General features: G+C 45.3%; 1 protein-coding gene across 1 annotated transcript in view; it reads left to right on the top strand.

Annotated features, from left to right (window-relative positions):
- The window catches only part of STARD8 (StAR related lipid transfer domain containing 8), a gene marked incomplete in the record, with an annotated part of 136207 nt that extends 115327 nt beyond the window's left edge, over positions 1-20880 (top strand). Inside the window, 9 exon segments of the mRNA XM_073600761.1 lie at positions 4397-4570; positions 6694-6853; positions 8901-9099; positions 9246-9456; positions 12497-12611; positions 12862-13083; positions 15714-15931; positions 16484-16660; positions 19295-20880. Coding sequence (XP_073456862.1) covers positions 4397-4570; positions 6694-6853; positions 8901-9099; positions 9246-9456; positions 12497-12611; positions 12862-13083; positions 15714-15931; positions 16484-16660; positions 19295-19412 — 1594 coding nt within the window.
- Positions 20881-23759: the final 2879 nt, after the last annotated feature.

Consider the following 23759-nt stretch of genomic DNA (forward strand, 5'->3'; position numbering starts at 1 on the left):
CTTATTAGGTTATTTCATAAATAAATTTCTATCTAAGAATTAAATCTAACAAGGGTTTCTGTTAGTGCCCAGGGTCTACCAACAACTAAACGTCAACCTCTATGACAGTATATGTTTGATTAGACATATGTGAACAACTAAGCATGGTCCCTTGGTTCAAAGTTCACGTGTGTCCACCTTGAAGGTGACTCTCTACATAAGATACATATGGTGGCCAAACGTTTTGATGGTCCTTTTGATCAATTAGGTTATTTCGTAAATTAAAAAGTATCTAGGAATCAAATTTAACCAGGGTTGCTGTTGGTGCTCGGGGTTGACTAACAGCTAAACGTCAACCTCCTTCACGAAGGACTTAGATACTTAGTAATTTATGAAATAACCTAATTGATCAAAAGGACCATCAAAACTATGGCCACCATCTGTATCTGCTGTAGGGTCACCTTTTAAGATGGACATACTCAAGCTTTTAACCAAGTAACACGCTTGGCTATACACATATGTCTAATAAAATGCATACTGTTGTGGTGGTTGACGTTTAGTTGCTGCAACCCTTATTAGGTTATTTCATTATTATCTAAGCATTAAATCTAAGAAGGGTTGCTGTTAGTGCTGAATGTCTACCAACAACTAAACGTCAACCTCCATGACGGTATAGGTTTGATTAGACATGTGTACAACTAAGCGTGGTCCATGGGTTAAAAGTTCACTTATGTCCACCTTAAAGGCCTTGAAGGTGACCCTACAGATGGTGGCCAAACTTTTGATGGTCCTTTTTGATCAAATGGGTTATTTCATTCATTAAGAACTATCTAAAAATCAAATCTAACAAGGGTTGCTGTTGTTGCTCATTGTTTAATAACCGCTAAACGTCAACCTCCATGACTGTCCATCATGAAGGACCATCAAAAGTTTGGTCACCATCTGTATCTCCTGTAGAGCCACCTTTTTTAAGATGGACATACGTGAACTTTTAACCAAGGGACCACAGTTTGAGTTGCCCTTATAACAGGAATAGAGGGGAAATCTTCTAATGTGGGCACTTCTTCCAGTAAACTTCCCTCACTTTCTTACACAACTTAGGGTTTTAAGACTTTTAACCAAGGGGCCACACTTGGCTGTACACACATGTCTAATAAAAATATATACTGTCAGGGAGGTTAATGTTTAGTTGTTGGTAGACCCTGGGCACTAATGGCAACCCTTGTTGGATTTAATACTTCGATTTATTTTTTTTTATTAATTTATGAAATAACCTAGCAAGGGTTGCTGTTAATACTCAGGGTCTACCAACAACTAAACGTCAACCTCCATGACGGTATGCATTTTATTAGACCCTCTGTGTACAGCTAAGTGTGCTACTTGGTTAACAGTTCAAGTATGTTCATCTTAAAGGTGGCCCTACGGGAGATGCATACAGATGGTGGCCAAAGTTTTGATGGTCCTTCGTGAAGGAGGTGGACGTTTAGCTGTTAGTCGACCCCGAGCACCAACTGCAACCCTGATTAGATTTTTATTCTTGGATACTTATTAATTTATGAAATGACCTAATTGATCAAAAGGACCATCAAAAGTTTGGCCACCATCTGTATCTTATGTAGAGTCACCTTCAAGGTGGACATACGTGAACCTTTAACCAAGGGACCACGCTTAGTTGTTCACATATGTCTAATCAAACTTATACTGTCATGAAGGTTGATGTTTAGTTGTTGGTAGACCTTGGAGACGAACAGCAAACCTTGTTAGATTTAATTGTTAGATATTTTTTTCATTTTTGAAATAACCTAAGAATTAAATCTAACAAGGGTTGCTGTTGGCCCCCAGGGTCTACCAACAACTAAACATCAACCTCCATGACGGTATAAGTTTGATTAGACATATGTGAACAACTAAGCGTGGTCCCTTGGTTAAAAGTTCACGTATGTCCACGTATGTATGACTCTACATAAGATACAGATGGTGGCCAAACTTTTGATGGTCCTTTTTGATCCATGATGTCATTTCATAAATTAATAAAGTATCCAAGAATAAAATCTAACCAGGGTTGCTGTTGGTGCTCGGGGTCGACTAACCGCTGAACGTCAACCTCCATCACGAAGGACCATCAAAACTTTGGCCACCATCTGTATCTCCCGTAGGGCCACCTTTTAAGATGGACATACTTGATCTTTTAACCAAGTAGCACGCTTGGCTGTATAAAGATGGTCTAATAAAATGCATACCATCATGGAGGTTGACTTTTAGTTGTTGGTAGACCCTGAGTACTAACAGCAACCCTTGTTAGGTTATTTCAAAAATTAATAAAATAACAAGGGTTGCTGTTAGTACTCAGGCTCTACCAACAACCTCCATAACGGTATGCATTTTATTAGACGTGTACAGCTAGGTGTGGCCCCTTGGTTAAAAGTTCCTTCTTAAAGCCTTTACCTAGAGTTGAATAAGGAAGAGGGGGAAATTTAGGTTGTCACTGGAACAAGTGTCCACATTAGATTTCCCCTCTATTCCTGTTCTAAAGGCAACTTCAAATTTTTGGATTTCCGATCACTTTTTAGTTCTGTGAAAATGATCACCAGTTGAAATAAAGAGTGAATATCACGTAACCTGTATGGGAAGCTTGAGATGACGAGGGTGGCCTCTCGCACAATTCCCAAGCCAAGTTCTTCTGACAGTTAGGATAGGGACTGCAAGGGCAAGGCTGCCAAAAAGCTAGAACCAAAGATTTGAACTTTTTGGGAGTGCTTGTGTCAAGTAAGCAGAAGCAGAGCCGTGAGGGCAACCAGAATACACCAGGTCCAGTAGAGGTTGGTCATGCCCCAAATAGAAAAGTTGACGGGGTCTGTTGGGTAGTTCTTGCATAGTCTGACGCTGGTGGCACAGCACAGATTACTTTTGTTTATTTTTAACACTTTGAAAAATATTAATGATTCTAAATTTACCAGCTGGGAAATGAGGGGATTCCCATCCGGTAAATGTTTTATGGACACCGGGAAGTCCTGGGGGAAAAAAAAAAACCTCACCGGGATTTTCTGCATTTATGTTTACATAATAAAGGCATGACCTCATTTACCATAGTCTAATGTTCTACCTAAGACATGTGTATGGACAGGAGGTGATGAAAAATCTGGGAACACAGATTGCAACAAAAACAGGTTTTTATGTTAAGTATAATCGGGTTGGGGTTAGAGGATCTGTCCTGGAATGGCGCTCTCCCCCTTTACCTGAAGTATTGATCCAAGTCAACTTTGATTTTGCATTGATGACCAAAGCCCAACGTGTTTTGGGATTTCCAAGGAGCCCCCTTCTTCAGGGCTTAGGGTTGCCAGGGAGGGCTTCTAGCTGATTTTAGGATGAAGGACTTGGAGAAGAATGCATGCCAAGAAAACCTCTTCCTAGTCTGCCATTGTGCTCGATTTTGGCCCTACCTTGCTGAAAAACATTCATGATGATAAACTTCCCCAATAGCCACAAAGGATGTCCGTCAACTTTGCGTGCCCCAGAAGCCTTTGCAAATCCTTGTAAAAGTAGCCATGACATCGCCACTGTCCTGTACATAGCCTGAGCAGAGCTGTAGGAGGGGCACAGCAGACTCCACCCACTACAGGCTTCCTGTAAAAAACTAGAGGGGGCGGCGGCTAGACCTGTCACACCTGCACAAAGAGAGAGAAGAGATGTGGGATGGTCCCAGCAGGCTTCACCCACTACAGAAAACTCTAGGAGGTGGGGGCAGAGACGAGACCAGTCACCCTGCACAGGGAGAGATATCAAAGATGTGGGAGGGACCTAGAAGGCTACTCCCACTACAGATGAACTACAGGGGGGGGGGGGGGTGGAGACGGGACCAGTCACCCTGCACAGGGAGAGAGCAGAGTTGTGGGAGGGGCCCCTCCCCGCCCACTATAGAAAACTACAGGTGGGGGCGGAGACCAGACCAGTCTCCCTGCACAAGGAGAGAGATCATCAGTAATTGGTCTTAATTACAGGAAGTCTCACACTAGATTACTGCACAGATCTGGGGGAAATACACAAAGATCACAGAGATTCATATCCTCTGCAGACTGAGGCTAGGAGGCGATGGGAGGAGCAGAAGACTGATGAGCTCATCTTCCTGTCACTCTGCTGTCTCCTTCTATCGGCATGCTCCTTGTTAGTATATGAACACTGCAGCATGGCTGATTCACACCTTTTGTGCTGCTTCTTGCTCCTCCGGTCTGAGCTCTGCTGTACACAGACTGCAAGAGAATGATATCATGTGAAATTCAGGTGCTTGATTTGCTTTTGGTAGCTTCATTATTCAGTTTCTTTTTATATCTGCCTTCAGTTCAGTGTTTTAAAGTCTGCGGCTCACACGGGCCAATTGCAGGATTTCATGTCTCTCACCATGTCTCTCTCTCCCCAACAGGAAGTTGCGCTGGCATAGCTTCCAGAACTCGCATCGGCCGAGCCTCAGCTCTGCGTCCCTGGAGATCAACAGGCAGTCCGCCGCCCAACTCAACTTACTGCAGAAGCTGTCCCTGCTGAGACTCACCGCCATCATGGAGAAATATTCTGTGCCCAGCAAGCAAGGGTGGGCATGGTGAGAGCCGTCCTTCCTCTACACTCCTCCATTTTTCCAGGCCGGTGTATCCAAATCTACCGAACGTGTCCCGATCACCGCAACACTCCTAGAAAATATATTCCTCCATCCACCTTACTGCTTTTAATATCCTATATATATATATATATATATATATATATATATATATATATATATATATATATATATATATATATATATATATATATATATATATATATATATATACTCATTTTCCGAACCGACTTTGGGGCCCCGTATCTCGGGGCCACTTGGTGCTAGGAACCCCAAATTTGGTGTGCAAACCCAGTGGAACTGGTACCACAACATATCCAAAGCTGAAGTTCCTAGCACTAAGTGGCCCCGAGATACGGGGCCCCAAAATCGAAAAATGGAAAATGCCATTCTCTGCTGCAGAAAAGTGCTTGACATTTTCTGAACTGATATTTGGAGCCCTGTATCTCGGGGCCACTTGGTGCTAGGAACCCCATCTTTGGAAATTTTATGGTGCTAGTTCCACTGGGTTTGCACACCAAATTTGGGGTTCTTAGCACTAAGTGGCCCCGAGATACTGGGCCCCAAATTCGGTCAACTGTGTCCATCTGCAGCAATGTCATTTCGGGACACTTTGGGTTCAGAGATAATATAATATTATTAAAATATATACATACATTCTCTATCAGGCCTTTTCAGGTCTGGTACAGATTTTATGGGGAACTCCCACGCCAGAATTAAAAAAAAAAAAAATTATAAAATGACGGGTCCCCCAAAATCCATACCAGACCCTTATCTGAGCACGCAGCCTTGCAGGCCAGGAAGAGGGTGGGGGGGAACGAGCAAACCGCTGAACAAGGGCACATGCCTTCAATGGGGGGGGGGGCTCTGACGAGAGGCTTTGGGGGACATGTGCTTTAGGGTTGGGGCTTTGCTTTGGGGTGCGGCCCCAAAGCACCCCCTATGTTGAGGGCATGTGGCCTGGTATGGTTCGGGGGGGGGGGGGGGGACTCTCTCATCCCCCCCCCTTTCCCTTTCCCGGGTCTGGTATGGATTTTGGGGTGGGCCTCTGGCGCTTTTTTTTTTTTTTTTTTTTTAATTTATTTTTGCATGGGGGTTCCCCTCACAATCCATACCAGACCCGAAATTATTGGCAGCAATGGCTTTTTTTTTTTTTTTTTTTTTTACATTTTAGCTGTCGGTGAGGAATGCCCCGCTGACAGCTGATGAGTCATTCGTTGTTAAGGATGCAGCAGCCGGCTTCCCGCCCCCCCCCTCCCCGCTCCTTAACAACCGGCTAATGGTAAAGACCCCAAAAAATTTGCATGTGAACCGCATCTAAATCACAGCTGACCGCAGCTGCTTTGAAAACTGAGGGGATTACCCAGCCTAATGCATCAAAGCGTGGCACTCCTTGCATAAATTTTGCGCCATGTTGGTGAAAAGGTGTCCGTGGCTCTGTCACATGGTGCAAACTCCCCCCCCCCCCCCCCTACATATAGACTGCCGGACTGGAGCATGGGACCCTAATGGGAATTGTTTGGAAACAATTCTGCATGGTAAATGCATTTTTCAATGTCCCGATATCTGACCATGAAAAAATAAATAATTAAATAAAAATGTAGACGCCGGTAAAAAACAAAACACAAAACACAGTATATGTCCTGAAAAGGGTTTTGTAGTAATTTGTCTGTTGGCGCCCTCTAGTGGTCAGAAATGAATTACCCGGGCGCGCAGCACCACTTCGGTTGAATGGCTTTTGCAGCCTTTTTTACTGACGGAGGTGTTTGCTATGAAGGGGCGTATTTTTTTTTTTTATTCAACCGACTTTGCCAAATATTTGCTACAACATTAGGGAGATAAGTTCACCCTATTTATAAAGCAGATCTGCGGTGCATGAGGCAAACATTCACCGGGGTGAAAAATACATTCGTGTCCTTCTTCCTTTTTTTCCCTTTTATTTATTTTTTTTTTTTTATATAAACGTGGCTTTTATGATGACCATCAAATGTGAGCGAATGTCCGCTTCATTATTAATAATAATATAATAATTATTATTTATTATTATTAAATCTTCTTCTTTTTTTTTTTTTTTTACAATGTGTGTTCCCATCATTCTATGACTCTAGGACGGTGCCCAAATTCATGAAGAGGTGTAAAGTCCCGGACTACAGAGGACGAGCCGTGTTCGCTGTCCCACCAATTGTCAATGTGCAAAGGACGGGTCAACCTCTTCCGCAAAGCATCCAGCAAGCCATGCGCTACATCCGCAGCCAGTGCTTGGATCAGGTACGAATGTTCGCTCACTGGGCCTCAAAGCTGAACTCTGGGGGAAATTGCAAAGGTACCCTTGTAGTGTGTGGTTTTTTTTTTTTTTTTTTTTTTCCCCTGTACTGCAAGGGTTAAATGCCAGTGTTGGTCTAGACCAGTGGTCTCCAAACTGCAGCCCTGGGGAGGAGGCCAGATGTGGCCCTTTGCTTGCCTTTTATCTGGCCCTTGGGGCACTATTCCTGCCACTGACACCAATGATGGGACACTATTCCTCCCACTGACACCAATGATGGGACACTATTCCTCCCACTGATACCAATGATGGGACACTATTCCTCCCACTGATACCAATGATGGGACACTATTCCTCCCACTGACACCAATGATGGGACACTATTCCTCCCACTGATACCAATGATGGGACACTATTCCTCCCACTGATACCAATGATGGGACACTATTCCTCCCACTGACACCAATGATGGGACACTATTCCTCCCACTGACACCAATGAGGGGACGCTATTCCTCCCACTGACACCAATGACGGGACACTATTCCTCCCACTGATGCCAATGATGGGGAATTCTTTACTCCCACTGGCCACAGTCTGGCCCCCTCAAAGTCTGAAGGACCATAAACTGGCCCTTTTGTTCAGAAAGTTTGGAGACCCCTGATCTAGAGGAACAATAAATAGCATTTTTACTTGCCTGATCTCTCACTCCCCCAGCAGCCAACGCTCTCCTCTTCATTCTGACGTTTCGGGCAGGCTCTTGGCATCCTCACAATGCAGGACTGCTGGTCCTGCATTGTACACAATGACATCAGAATGCCTGCAACCAAGAGTGGTGAAGAGAAGCAACTTCACAGAGAGGGGAGGCAGCCTGCGGAAGCAAAGGGATATGGTAAGAAAAACTGCTTTCTAGATAAAATAAGAACTGGTACCTACATAATAATGCTGGACCAGTAGAGGTGACAATGGGTTTTGGTGAAAAATCGAAAGGTGGGGGATGTTCCCTTTAGAGGAGGTGAACCCGTTTGGAAAATTTGGTGCGTGTAGACTGAGTTCAAGTCCTAGGCTGCTGTTCTTTTGATCAGGATGGAGGAATAGCTCTTCAAAACATTGAATGCTGGGTATTAGAGGAGGTGGAGATCGTTGACATCACCTCCTTGTTGCCCCACTTCGTCCAATTAGAGAATGCTTTGTATTCATTGAGGGAATATAAAGTGTTCTCTGAATGGCGCCCATGCAGAGCTGCTGACCTGCTGAGTTCAGTAAGCAGCAGGACAGCCGCTCGGCACGGGACCTGAAAGCTCCTGGAGGTCACTGTAGTAGCGGTGTCCACTATGGTGATCTCCATAGGGATGCCACCGCAATGGTATGGTCCAAGTTGGAACTATGCAAAAATATCTGTAGATCGGTGACTTTAGGTCAAGGCAGATGTTGGGTTTTCCAAGAACATAATGAGAGGCGTGGAATTTTTGGGAAACCACCCTTTTGTTTCCATAACCCAAATGCCATACAGCCATCAAGTCTGGGCCAGGTAATGACCATAAGAGTTACATGGCTGAAGCGGGGGGATATTTTTGTCAAACCACTTGACAACATTGTATGTAGGTGATAGTTTGGTTTGGAAGGATGGTTGTTCAAGTAGGGAGACAAAACAACCAGAGGTCAATTCTGTAGGTCAGGTTGTAGTCTTCTACACCTTTTAGGAATATGGACAATTTTTTTTGAAGACTATCCTGTGCAAATTTTGGACAGTGAGGTCAACTGGATTTCAAGAGTCATGAAATGGGCCATCTACGTCAAACTGGAACAAGCATCTCTAAACTGGGTTGGGGGGGGGGGCCCTATTACACCACCTGCACCCACATACAGCATAATGCCATTTTATAATCTAAACTCTACGGTCTCTGGTTGACAACAAATGTACACCTTCAGCCAAAATAACTAGAACAACCAACACCAGTCCCAAACTACCTGGCACCATGGAATTCGATTCTAGAAACATGACTCCTCCTCCATTGATTCTAATTATGTGACGTCTTGTTGGCATTTTAAGGTGGGAATCTTCCGCAAGTCCGGAGTAAAATCTCGCATTCAGATTCTGCGACAGATGAACGAGGCTTCTCCCGACAATGTCAGCTATGTGGAGCAGTCAGCGTACGATGTGGCCGACCTGCTAAAGCAATATTTCAGGGATCTGCCAGAGCCCATCTTTACCAGCAAACTGACGGACACCTTCCTGCAAATATACCAGTGTGAGTGTATTCCCCCGACCTCCACCCCCTACTGCTGTGTTGTGATTGCCAAAGGATTTATATTTCAATTAAAAAGCTGCATTTTATTTGTGTCTTTTTTTTTATATATGCCTGGAGTTCATATTCCACTTCTATCCCTTCTCTAGATGTGCCCAAGGAGCAGCGACTACGAGCAGTGCAGGCAGCGATTCTGCTGATGCCGGATGAGAACCGAGAAGTTCTGCAAACCTTATTGTATTTTCTGAGTGACATTTCCTCTGCTCAGGAGAACCAGATGACTCCTGGGAACTTGGCAGTCTGCCTGGCGCCATCAGTCTTTCATCTGAATATCTCTAAAAAAGAGACGCATTCTCCTCGGTGAGTTTAATCTCTGGTCTGATGACCTTAAGGTTCTTATAACTTATAGTTCATAAATTGTGCTGGTACCACCTACAAGTGTGGGAACCAAACTGGTCTTTATGGAGCTGGAACAGAAAATGGCCTGCACCAAACTGTTTCTGCAATGGTCTACAATGTCTTTGTATAATGGAGTATTAACAGGACCTATCACTTGGAGACACCTGAACTTCATCATTTAGAGGGGGTCCATGTACTTTTGGCCTTATAATCAGTGTGATGGACACGTGTCTAACTTTTGGCCTTAGTGTAGTTTCCTCAGTTCCACAAGCCTTAAAAAGGCTACTTGGATGAGTGGTGAAAGGTCTTCTACAAAATCAGGCCTGCACTTGAAGGCAGCTGAATGCCATCATTTGGAGAGGGTCCTTATACTTTTTGTCACATAACCCATGTGATGGACACGTGTCTCACTTTCAGCCTTAGTGTAGTTTCCTTGGCTCCTGAAAACCCCGAAGAAGCTACTTGGACGAGTGGTGAAAGGTCTTCTACAAAACAAGTACTTCATTTGAAGACACCTGAACTCCATCATTTGAAGGAGATCAATGCACTTTTGGCCAAATAACAGGTGTGATGGACACATGCCTCACATTTGGCCTTGCATGGAACCCTTCCAAATGATGGAGCTCAGGTGTCTCCAAATAAAGAACTTGTTTTGTGGAAGACTTTTCAAATCTTGTCTAAGTAGCTTCTTCAGGTTTCAGGAACCAAGGAAACAACACAAGGCCGAAAGTGAGACACGTGTCCATCACACCTGTTTAAATGGCCAAATGTTCAACAGGTGAGATGGACATGTGTCTCACTTTAGGCCTTTAGTGTTGTTTCCTTGGTTCCTGAAGAAGCTACTTAGACGAGTGGTGAAAAGTCTTCCACAAAACCAGTTCTTTATTTTAAGACACCTAAGCTCCATCATTTGGAAGGGTTCCATGCAAGGCCAAAAGTGGGGAGTGTCCATCACACCGGTTATTTTGCCAAAAGTGCATTGTTCCCATTCAAAAGATGGAGTTCAGGTGTCTCCACATGAAGGACTTGTTTTGTAGAAGACCTTTCACCACTCGTCCAAGTAGTTTCTTCAGGGTTTCAGGAGCCAAGGAAACTACACTAAGGCTAAAAGTGAGACACGTGTCCATCACACTTGTTATGTGGCCAAAAGTACCCCCTCCAAATGATGGCATTCAGATGTCTCCAAGTGAAGGACTTGTTTTGTGGAAGACCTTTCACCACTCCTCCAAGTAGCTTCTTCAGGTTAGAGGAACCAAGGAAACTACACTAAGGCCAAAAGTGAGACACGTGTCCATCACACCTGTTATATGGCCAAGTGTAGTTTCCTTGGTTCCGCAAACTTGAAGCTACTTGGACGAGTAGTGATAGGTCTTCCACAAAACAAGTCCTTCTCTTGGAGACCTCTGAAAGCCATCATTTGGAGGGGGTCCATGTACTTTTGGCCATATAATAGGTGTAGTGGACAGGTATTACTTTTGGTCTTAGTGTAGTTTCCTAGGTTCCTCAAACCTGAAGAAAGCTACTTGGATGAGTAGTGAAAGGTCTTCCACAGAACAAGACCAGTTGAAAGTGACTAATATTTTTTGGTGGAATATTGATGACCATTTGAGAATTTGTATTTTTAGAACACTAACCTTAGTTTTTCGACAACCTTTTTAATTATTAACAATGTGACTAAGGACCCACTTGCTGCACTGTGATCTGGATACATTAAAATCTTCACAGACGTACGAGCTGTCCAGTTCACCCACATGATGTGCGTATAAACTCTACCATCAATACACCTACTTACCTGAACAATATTTATTCAGATACATTACGTAAGCTGCCGTTCCCCCTTCCAAATTCTAGACTTGGCTTCTACATCCACTTTTCCCAAAAGATACAGCATGTACTGCATTGGACTCCATGTTTGCTCCCCCCCCCCCCAAACCAACACAAACCTTCTACCCCGAGGTCCTCCACTTGAAGGTATTTTATGCTTTTCTGTTTTGTTTTAACTTGCCTTTTTGATTCCTTCTGGCTGGTCATGTGACATACTGGGTCCTCTTCCTCTTGGGTTTTCTTGGTCATGGGCAGTCCTGGATGATGCAGAGATCGGCGCTGCCCTCTGGTTCATTACTGTTATTGCACGGTAGCATGTTCAGGGGGTGCAGCCATGACACCCTCCAATCCCAGTCTTTCCTCAGTCTTCTGGGTTGAATTACTTCTGAGTGTCATTCAACCCAGCAGACTGTGGGCATCTTGCGACCAATAAGAGGCCATGACACCCAACATTCAGTCTTTCCCCAAGTCTTTTTGGTTGAGTTACACTGGAAATCATTCAACCCAGAAGTCCTCTGAGGGCATCTCGTGTCCAATATGCAGTACTGTAGGGGATAGCTTCAGGATAAAAGTGGGTATTGCAGCCTGGCGTTGGGGGTTTTCTCACTATCGTTGGCTGTCCTGGATGGTGCAGAGGACAGCACTGCCCGCTGTATCTGTACTGTGACTGCAGGATAAGGTGTTCTGGGGGTGGAGCCACGACACCCTACTTTCGCCAACGGTACAAACAAATGGCAACCTGTAACTGGCCTTTTCAGCAAGGAGCACATGGAAGGGCGACGCAAGTCAAAAAACAACACACACACAAATTCCCAGCTGACTTACCAGCCAGACATTCCCCAGTCTATTGGGTTGAGTTACACTGGGTATAATCTAACCCAGAAGGCCAATAATCGGTACTTCGGGGAACAACTTTGGATTAAAGGTGAGTATTGCCTCCTGGAGTTGAGATTTAACATATTTTCTATTTCTAGTTCTCCATTTTTGTTGATTATTAGACCCATATTTATTTTTGGTACAAGCTGCACTTTGTGGTATACTCTTGCGTTTATTTTCTAAGTGCACCTCTTCATATTTAGCTCGGCAAAAAAATCCAGTTTTCAAGGTTTATGAATGGATTAAAATAAATGCTATAAGCAGTAAACGGCTATAAAGAAATGTTTCTGTGCCCCAACAGGATCATGCATAAAAGAGGAACATCAGGAAAACCAGATCACAAGGATCTCAGTGAGAACTTGGCGGCAACTCAGGGATTGCTCCATATGATCACCGAGTGCAAGAAGCTATTTCAGGTGACTGTATGGAATTGGCCTTCTATTCAAAGACTATTCGCACAGGATGCAATTTTATATAGAAAGCTTCAGGCATCCCGATCATAAATTAAAAATCCATTACCAAATTAATTTACTTGATCATTAAGCAGACAGGACTGGGAGTTTACCTTTGGAAGAGAAGGACCAGAAATGGTTCATACCAATAAGTTCAAATGTTGACCTCCTAGCACTCCAATGCTGACCTATGTCTATTCTGTGTGTTGTATAGGTCCCCCATGATATGATGCTCCAGTCCCGGAACTCTTATATAGCTGCCGACACTCAGCCACTGTCTCTGGAGGATTTGTGTGTGAGCCCAACTGGAGAGAGCAGGGACTTATCCTCCCTTCTGGACAGCAGCATCCACCATCTTATCCAGGAATCTTCAGAACGATTTAGAGGGTGGACGGCCGTGCCTGGCCCAGAGAACACGGAGCTGTCCTGTAGGAAGGTGAGGCTTGGGGACCTGGGCGGCTCTTGTAGTGGGGGGGGACCTTGTGTTTTGTCAGTGATGGTACAAGAAAACATCAGGGGAAAGTGATTGGGAGGCTTTGTTTCTTTTGTTCATTGTTTCATAGTATTCTGAAGGCCACATTATGAATAATCCTATTTTTTATTATAAATCTATCTAAAGCTGTACCTTGTTTTGAAAAGGGTAACGTGGTGTAAAATCCTCCCTCCCTCCTTCCTCCTCCCTCTTTCTTCCACCACCTTCTTCCTCCTCCTCCCTCTTTCTTCCACCACCTTCTTCCTCCTCCTCCTCCCCCTTTCTTCCACCACCTTCTTCCTCCTCCTCCTCCCCCTTTCTTCCACCACCTTCTTCCTCCTCCTCCTCCCCCTTTCTTCCACCACCTTCTTCCTCCTCCTCCTCCCCCTTTCTTTCACCACCTTCTTCCTCCTCCTCCCCCTTTCTTTCACCACCTTCTTCCTCCTCCTCCCCCTTTCTTCCACCACCTTCTTCCTCCTCCTCCTCCCCCTTTCTTTCACCACCTTCTTCCTCCTCCTCCTCCCCCTTTCTTTCACCACCTTCTTCCTCCTCCTCCCCCTTTCTTCCACCACCTTCTTCCTCTTTCTTCTTCAATATTTTCCTTCACTTTGGTCCTGGGTACACTGCAGGACTTAAGAGGAGAGATCTCAAAATGTACTATGTAAGGGAAAAAGCCTCCCTTAGATGGGAGTCCCGACACTAGGTGTCCCCAATCTTGGATTTCCCCTTCTCCTGTTCTGAAGTTGGCTGTAAATTTTTTGTTTCTAACCTTGTGAGGAAATTTTTTCTGCAAAACTGTGTACAAAGCCAGCTCCATAAAGACATGGTGTGACCAGTTTGGTGTGGAGGAACTTGAGTGTCCTGCACAGAGCCCTGACCTTATCCCTACTGAACACCCTTGGCATGAATTAGAATGCAGATTGTAAGCTAGCTCCATAAAGACCTGGTCTGATGGGTTTGGTGTAAAGGAACTCGAGTGTCCTGCCAAGAGTCCTGAACTCAACTATACTGAACACCTTTGGACCTCAACCCTACTGAAAATCATTTTTGAATGAAATGGGTTGTTAGTCAAGTCTTCTAATCCAGTATCATATCTGACCTCACCAATGTAACCCCTTTGAACATAGGTGTGTGCTGGGTGTGCCTGGGCACACCCTAATCGCCCTAGGCGGTGCCGATTCCTCTTGCTCCCTGTCTTCCCCCTGCAGTGCTGCCAGCTTCCATCTTCTCCTCTCAGGAGTGGGGAAGAGACTGGAAAATATTTCATTAACTGGCCCCTTCCTTTTCTGAATTAACACAGTGAGTGATCTGTACCGATTGCTTCTGTCTTCATTCTTACCTGAAGCAGAAGTAAACTATGTTTAATGCAGGCTGCAGAGAAAGGAACTGGGGGGATCTCTGTCCTCAGTTTCATTCCCTGTCTCAAAAGTGAGACATCAGGGCCCTATTTTAGACCCTTGAGATTTTTTATTTTTTATTATTTTTACAATTTTTTAAATTTATTTTGTTGTACAATATTATTTTTACAATATTTTTTTGTTTAAAATATTTTTTTATTTTTACAATATTTTTTATTAATAATAAAATTGTAAAATAAAAAAAATTATAAAAAAAATAAATATTGTAGAAATAATAAAAAAAAAATGTAAAAAATTATTTTATAAAAATTATAAATATAAAAAAAACTGACACCATCCACTGCCCTACTGACACCGTCCACTGCTCTGCTAATATACACATATGGGGGTTTGTGCTCTGGGGTGCACACCTATGCCTTTTGAACATCTTTTGGGATGGATTGGAATGTGTTGTGCTTTTCTTTTTTTTTTTTTTTTTTTTTTTTTCCCTGGTGCCCAATGTGAGGCCTGATGTGTGGACCAGGTCTTCTCATCTCATCCAACATCAGTACCTGACCTCCACAAATGGGCACAAATCCCCAGAGACACCCTCCAAAATCTTGTGGAAAGTCTTCCCAGAAGAGTGGAGGATGGTATAGCTGCACAAGGTCATGGCCATGGGTTTAGAATGGGATATCAAACAAGCTCACATAGGTGTGATGGTCAGGTTTCCACCTACTATTGACCATTATAGTGCAGGGTTTCGCAACTAGGGTTCTTCTAGAGCAGTGGTTCTCAACTCCTGTCCTCAGGACCCACCAACAGGCCAGGTTTGCAAGATAACCGAAATAAATCACAGGTGATATAATTTACTGCTCACTGATTGCCGTATTCTAGTTCGCATCTCCCCCAAGGTAATACTTAGAATCTGGCCTGTTGGTGGGTCCTGAGGACAGGAGTTGAGGACCACTGTGCTAGAGGTTCCTTGAGAAATTTCTGCCTCTCAGATAAGTTCCCACTGACACCATTGATCTTTTTAGCTGTCTGTAAGGAGCATTTTTCCCACTGACCATCAAACGAATGTATCGGGAGTTGGAGATATAGTAATTTTTAAACAAGGGTTCCCTGAGACCAGAAAGTCAAGAGTTCCTCTGTGTTGAGAGAGGCCGATTTTGGTGTGTGTGACCGAGCTGCGGAATTTGTAGAATGAGACGTAGGCATTACCGATGCTTCTAATCCAAATGTCTTTTTTTGTAGGCTGGCGACGGGAACCCTTTGCGTCTATGGAAGGTGTCCACAGAGGTCGAAGCTCCACCAAGCTCGTTACTTCATCGCGTTTTACGAGAGCGCCACCTATGGGACGACGACCTCCTGCAGGGCCGAGTAGTAGAAACCTTGGAGCAAAACACAGACCTGTTCCACTATGTGACGGACAGTATGGCTCCGCACCCGAGGCGGCAGTTCTTAGTCCTGCGGTATGTGTAAAACCCAACGTGGTCCTTTTTTTTGAAAGAAGTAAACTTACCCGACCAACAAAAACCTGGCTTTTAGCCCCAAGCCCCATGCACCTGGGTGGGGTGTCAAATAAAAGTGTATGTCCAGCTAAGGCCTCATGCTCATGGACGTTTAGCAGTCCCCTGTGTGCTGAAATGTGAAAACCCCGGTGCTTTCCTGCACCTAGGGAGCCCCAAATGCCATGATAATCCCTATGCATGGTTGTAGTGGGGTAACTGTCCATTGTTTCTGCATCACCGTTTTCTCATGCATCCACCTAAAGGTTTTTTTTTTCCCCCAAAAACGAAAGCGGTGCAAACCCTGAATATGCATGCACTAGAAAACGCTTGTGCAGAAGCAGTTGGCATTTGGCCGTGTCCAGCCATTCACTTGTATTGCCAGCCAAGTACTCCAATTCTCTATATCCAAACCCAGTGCCTTGTAGGTCTCGATCATTTAGCGTTCTAACAAAACATCTTCCATCTTTTGTTCTCCTGAGTTAACCTTTTCATTCTCTTTTCTGTCCTGTACAGGAAATGGCGCACGGACCTTCCCAGGGGTGGGTGCGTTTTAGTATCCACATCCGTGGACCACGCCACCGGCCAGCCAGAGGAGGGGGTTCAAGCCATGATTGTCAGCTCACAGTATTTGATGGAGCCTTGTGGAATGGGGCGAACCAGGCTAACGTACATTTGCAGAGCGGACCTTAGGTAACCTTTTATTGAAAGATGCTTGGTAAAAAAAATTAGGGTACAATGAGGCAAATGGTGAGGGTTACCTACATTTTGGGGCAAAAAAAAGTTGGTGAGGCTCCATTGTAGTTAAATGGTGGAGACACCATTGCTTTTTATTAAGACGTGCAATGTTCTTTATCTCAGCCTCCCCCTAAGGAGAGGGGGGTCTTGAGAAGTCCAGCTATACAAGAAGCAGTAAAGGGTGCCACGCCAATGGTCAGAGTCCTAAACAATGATAATTAAATAGTGGAAAAAGAAGACCAGCTAATTTTGAGGGTTTTGGACTCTTCCCCCCCCCATCAGAACTAAGATCTAAAAGGGCAATTACATATTCATTTTTAAAATTTTATTCTCAACTTTTCATGTTCAGGTGAAGAAAGTAGAGAAGAGACAAAGAGATTATGGGGGGAGGTGGGGGGGGGAGGGAGGGGTATAATGGACCACGTCTGGGAAGAGGGAGCCCATTGCAATAGATGGTTTCCCAAGCCTTGGGTAGCTGGAGAGGTCCACCAAGATGTCAATATGGGTTTTGGCCATCTACGGATCCACCGGTACTTTGTGAGAGCGTATCGCCCATTATTTCTTTGTATTCAGCCGAATAGGACCAAGTCCAACCAGCAATACCACCTTTTTGGTGAATCTACAAGTGGTCCCCTCACGGGAGCTAGTTGGGTCCTCCTTTTCTTCTGAATTTTTAATGTAAAAAAAATCTTCTTGGATTTGACCATTGGTGCGGCACTCCTACTGCTTCCTAGATAATTGGGAGCTGGAACTTTTTTCTCAAGATCTCCCCCCCCTCTTTTATAAAAGATCTAGCACCTGTTGGTACCTTGTGACCATTGTCATCCTAGGCAGAAACTGAAGTGAAGTCAAACCTCTAATGCCGCGAACACACGAGCGGATTTTTCATCAGAAAAAACTTGGATGGTTTTTCCGCCGGGATTCCGCTCAAGCTTGCCTTGCATACACACGGGTCACACAAAAGTTCGCTGAAATTTCAACCGTCAAAAACGCGGTGACGTACAACACTACGACGAGCCGAGAAAATGAAGTTTAATGCTTCCGAGCATGCGTCGAATTGTTTCCGAGCATGCGTAGGAATTTTGCGCGTCGGAATTGCATACAGACGATTGCATTTTCGGATAGGAACTTTTTCCGACCCGAAAAATTGAGAACACGTCCTCAATCTTTTGCTGGCTGGAATTCGGCCAGCAAAAGTCAGATGGAGCGCACACACCGTCGCATTTTCTAACTAAAAGCTCTCATCGGTCTTTTGCTGGCCGAATTTCCGATCGTGTGTACGCGGCATTACAGTTCTCACCAGAACAAGGGGTGAGGGTAAATTTGTCATCGGTTTGAGGCAAATTCCCCTCACTTTATCTCTGAAACAGGAAGTGAAAGGACCTCTCCCCCAGTGGTAGAGTGACTTTACAATGGGACGTACTAAACTGCATATTGGATTATTGGCTGCAATACCAAGTACTCTCACTAGATGTCAGTGTACTATATACACATATATATGGTAATGACTCTGTTGTTTCTCAATGTGTTATTCTTTCCTGCAGTGCTTGATACAATGTTGCAAGAAGCAGTTGCTAATGTTTAACTCTTCACTTGCTGATATATATATAGATAGATATGGAGAGATGTACAACAGAATCATTGTAAATTATACAGAAGTAATGAAAAAATTAAATTTGACCTGTTTTTTGATGGGAATATGGGTAGAATTATTTTTTTCTCATGGGGTTTATGGGAGGAATATCATGTTAACGCCTGACAATGAACATATTTAACCCATTACTGATAATATGCATATCAATATTTTTCTACATGGTGATTATGGGTGAAATATTGTAGTTAAATATACATAGGAACCCTATTTGACCCATTTCTGATAAGAATATGCATATCATTTTTCTACCTGGGGATTATGGGTGGAATATTACAGTGAAACATACATAGGAACATATTTAACCCATTTCTGATAAGAATATGCATATAAATATTTTTCTACATGGGGATTATGGGTGGAACATTGTAGTTAGGTTTAATATGTTCCTATGTATGTTTATTTACAATAGTCCACCCATAATCCCCATGTAGAAAAATAACTGTGTATATTAATATCAAAAATGGGTTAAATACAATATTCCTCCCATAAACCCCATGAGAAATAATTCTACCCATATTCCCATCAAAAACAAGGCAAATGTAATTTTTCCATTACTTCTGTAATTTACAATGATTCTACATCTCCATATATATATATATCAGCAAGTGACTAGTTAAACATTAGCAACTGCTTCTTGCAACATTGTATCAAGCACTGCAGGAAAGAATATCATATTTTGAGAAACAACAGAGTCATTACCATATATATGTGTATAAAGTACACTGACATCTAGTGAGAGTTCTCAGTATTGCAGCCAATAATCCCAATATGCAGTTTAGTACGTCCCCTTTACAATATAAGCTAATGGGAGGGTTCAGCCCTTCCTTACTTTTAGCCAAAACCGAAGGGAGAAGATATGGCTTTTCATACACTTTTTTTTTTTTTTTTTTGAACATGACCAAATCTCACCAAAATGTTTTTTGTTCTGCTTACAGAGGACGTTCTCCTGACTGGTACAACAAGGTGTTCGGACATCTCTGTGCGATGGAAGTAGCTCGTATCCGCAACTCTTTCCCTCCTCTGAGCCCGTGTGGACCTGAAACAAAGCTCTAAGTAAATGGATATCTAAGGGACTTTACATGAGTGTCTTGAGGAGCCTCGTCACCCAATCCACCTGGATAGGATGAGCGGAGCCACGTCAACTAGCGTGGCCTAGCCCCTTTTTTTAGGCATGTATTTTCAATGGGAAGCAGGGGGCCAGACATCTCCCTATATAAAGAGGACCAGGAGTAGAATAGAGGTCATCGATGACTTCAGACATTTCAGGAGTCTTGCTTCCACAGATGTGCAAGCCGGCGACGTTCCTGCTCACCACGAAGGGGCGGGGAATTGTGAGCGACGCTCGCTATGCAGTATTCTTGTGCTGCTCACAGTAAATCAGTATTATGTGTTTTGTATTTGTGTGTGCGCTTTTGACTCGGTGATGCCAGTAAGCAGGATTTTCGTATGTTACAAGGTGGACACGTTGGTGGTGTGAATGTTCTGAGGTTCTCCACCTCCTCTAGGTGGGTGAGATGTGTTTTAGGATGATGTACGTGTGTGTGTGGAGATATTTATGATGCCTGCTTGAGAGTAGAACTGGACTATACTTATAACTGGAATCTGGATGTCCACATTACTGGGGAGGATCTGACTTCCTCCCTGTATGGTGGGCAGAAGGTTCCTAAACTGACCACAAAACATGACTGACTGCCAGGCTGATCCTGGAGGACATCACATTGGTGGTGGGGCTGTGCAAATCTATTTAGTAAGCCATCAGTTCTGTTAAAGTTGTATGGCTCCCTGAGTTTTATTGATTTAATAATACTGCAAGTACAAGACAAATACCTATTAGTCTTCCAGAAATCAAATGAGCTCTAAAGAACTAGCATTTCTTTTTTCATTGTTCTATCCCCCCCTTCCCCCCGCTGTACTTGTCCTATAATGCTAGGTCCTGCCAAATCCTAGCTATGGTGTTTGTACCGGGCATCCCTGACCCCCTCCATGGCCATCCAACTACATAGCAAGGGAGAAGCACTTATCTCTGTTCTGAGCACTCTCTGGGACGAGTAGCGGCAAGGGGCATGCAGGACAGGAAGCCAATGTGCTCATCTTCCCTCCTGCATTTCTCTTGCCTCCGGGTGTCTTGGCAAAGTGCTCAGTGACAAGACAAGCCCTCTTTCCTAGCTATGAGGGACTGAGCGCCCCCCCCCACCCCCACCCCTTCCTGCAGCCACACAACATAGTTACAAAGGAAGGCTTGTCTCTGCTCTGAGCACTTTCTGAGACGAGCAGCGGCAAGAGAAATGCAGAAGGACAGGAAGTCCTTCTTGCCACATTCCTCTTGCCACCTGACACCTCAGCCCCCCCCCCTCTTTTGCCCACCCCCTTCTTGCAGCCATCAAACAACATGGCTAGAAAGGAGGACTTGTCCCAGCTCTGAGTGCTTTCTGAGACGAGCAGCGGCAAGGGAAATGCAGGACAGGAAGTCAATGTGCTCATCTTCCCTCCTGCATTCCTCTTGCCGCCACCTGTCTTGAAACCCCCCCCCCTTGCCCACCCAGTCCTGCAGCCATCCAACAACATAGTTAGAAAGGAGGGGCACTTTCTGACCCGAGCAGCAGCAAGAGGAATGCAGGATAGGAACTCCTCCCCCCTTCAACAGTCCAACAACCTAACTAGAAAGGGGGGATTGTCTCTGCTGTGTGTACTTTGAGACAAGCAAGCGTCATGACACGCCACCCTTCTTCTTCCCTCTTGCCACCACATGGTGGGGAAAGTGCTCAAAATTGAGACAAGCCCTCCGTTTTTTGCTATGAGGCCGCACCTTTCATTTACCATGGCCCCTCTGACAGCATCGCTAATTGTCTCGGGCGCTGAGCACTTTCTGAGATGGGCAGCGGCAAAGGAAATGCAGAGGGACAGGAAGCGGACACACTCATCCTCCCTCTGCATTCCTCTTGCCGCCACCTGTCTTGACACCCCCCTTTTGCCCACCACCCAGTCCTGCAGCCATCCAACAACATGGTTAGAAAGGAGGGCTTGTCTCGGCTCTGAGCACTTTCTGAGACGAGCAGCGGCAAGGAGCCGACAATGCCGCTGCCAACCCGGTCTCCAAAAAGTGTCCTTCCTGGACAACAGTTGGTGAAGTATGGGGGGGGTTGGGTGCGCCGCCAATTGTGACCTCATAGCTAGGGGTTAGTAAGCACCTCCCATGAGGGACAGAACAATGGAAGCAAAGTTTTAAAGATAGTTCCTGTCGTGAGCTCAGAACTTTCCATTTCTCCTACTGAGTGGCCACACGCAGTGTTGCCAACCCCACCCATTTCCCCCCAGTTGGACTACAGAACCACCTCCTCCTGTGTTATGGAAAATGAGGAGAGAGGAAGGTGTTCTGTAGTGCAGCAGAGCAGACCTGCAACACTCCAATGGCTTTCAGTGAGCGTTGTCGGCTCACTACACCAAGTGAGGAGATTGCTGGAGGATCAACGAGGATTTTTCTGTATTTGGAGCATTTAAAAAAAAAACGAAACCCATTGAAATGTCCCCCTTTTTTTCCCTCCTTTTGCGCAATGTTTTGGGGTTTTTTTTTTTGTTTTTTTTTTGTTTTTTTTCCTGCACAGGATTTTAAAACCTTTCACACAAATGTTTTCCCAATGTGAGCAGCTGATTTTAAACTCAACTCTTCAGAGCCTTGTAAAAAAAATTGTTTTTAGTGGCAGTAAAACGACAAACGCAAACCTGCTACTTCTTCTTCTTCTCTAGTAGTGTCGGTAGCGCATTGACAACTGCCCCCTGCCGAGCGCATGGGGCGGAGCTACAACCCGCTGTCCTAAATTTTAGTGTAGAATCATTTTTAAGCTGTGCTGTCCAGCTGATTGGTTTGGATTTGCTCGGTCTCTGTACAAGCAGCGTGCAGTTTATGGCAACAAAATTCAGATTTTATTTTATTTCTTCTGGCAATACGCACGCAGGGGAGGGTGGAGCCGCCAGCAGTAATCATTGTGTTCTGCCGGCATGGAAGGCTCCCCTGCTGGCAGAATGCAATAGCACTGCAGGGTGGGGATTCCCTTATCAACACACTTGGTGAAACTCGCATGCGCTTGTGAATCAATTGATATTTTTCTTTCCTGCAACCAGAAATCGCAACATTTTGGCTTACCTAAAGGCGGGCCATAGCTGATGTGATTTTATTTCCTGCAACTCATAAAAATTACTTGATTTCCCCCATCAACACTGAATGTGTCTATGGGGGGGGGGGGTCCCTCCCATGGAGCTATTGTGTTCTCTCACCGGGGAGACGTCCCTACCCGGAGAACACAGCGATTATTGCTAGCAGCTATAGCAACTGGTAATAATCGCATGCTTGAAATGCGGGAGCTGGGTTGCTGCGACGCTCTTGGGTGGGTGGGGGAGCAGGAGGAGCTGCGTCGCTCTTGGGTGGGGGGGAAGCAGGAGGAGCTGGGTTGCCGCGTCGCTTTTGGGTGGGGGGGAGCTGGCTTGCCGCGTCGCTCTTGGGGGGGGTTGGGTTGCTGCATCGCTCTTGGGTGGGGGAGGGGGAGCTGGGTTGCTGCGTCGCTCTTGGGTGGGGGGGGGGGAGCTGGGTTGCTGCGTCGCTCTTGGGTGGGGGAGCTGGGTTGCTGCGTCGCTCTTGGGTGGGGGGGAAGCTGGGTTGCTGCGTCGCTCTTGGGTGGGTGGGGGGGGGGGAAGCTGGGTTGCTGCGTCGCTCTTGGGTGGGTGGGGGGGGGGAAGCTGGGTTGCTGCGTCGCTCTTGGGTGGGGGGGGGGTGGGGGAGCTGGGTTGCTGCGTCCCTCTTGGGTGGGGGGGGGCTGGGTTGCTGCGTCGCTCTTGGGTGGGGGGGGGGAGCTGGGTTGCTGCGTCGCTCTTGGGTGGGGGGGGGAGCTGGGTTGCTGCGTCGCTCTTGGGTGGGGGGGGGGGAGCTGGGTTGCTGCGTCGCTCTTGGGTGGGGGGGGGAGCTGGGTTGCTGCGTCGCTCTTGGGTGGGGGGGGGGGGAGCTGGGTTGCTGCGTCGCTCTTGGGGGGGGGGGGGGGAGCTGGGTTGCTGCGTCGCTCTTGGGGGGGGGGGGGAGCTGGGTTGCTGCGTCGCTCCTGGTTAGGGGTGCAGTAAAAGCAGAGCTGCTGATAGACGGAAATAAAATCACTACTTGTACTGTAAATTTGAGAATGAATTGCTCCACAGTACCTGTAGCTACAGAGGTCGGTGATGGCTTGTTTTAAAGCTTATTTACTGCTCAGTAAGTCTTTGAATGCCCATACTCTCACCACAGGTTCACTTTTACAATAAGTTTCATCTCTTGAGTCGGCATAGTGCGAATATACAATCTATAGGTGGATTCTGCTTTAAACGTAACTGATCTCATTCCCATGTGACTGCCGTGTATTATGTATTCTATAGGAGTAA

This window comes from Aquarana catesbeiana, linkage group LG09 (genome assembly GCF_042186555.1).
Source record: "Aquarana catesbeiana isolate 2022-GZ linkage group LG09, ASM4218655v1, whole genome shotgun sequence".
NCBI classification, from domain to species: domain Eukaryota; kingdom Metazoa; phylum Chordata; class Amphibia; order Anura; family Ranidae; genus Aquarana; species Aquarana catesbeiana.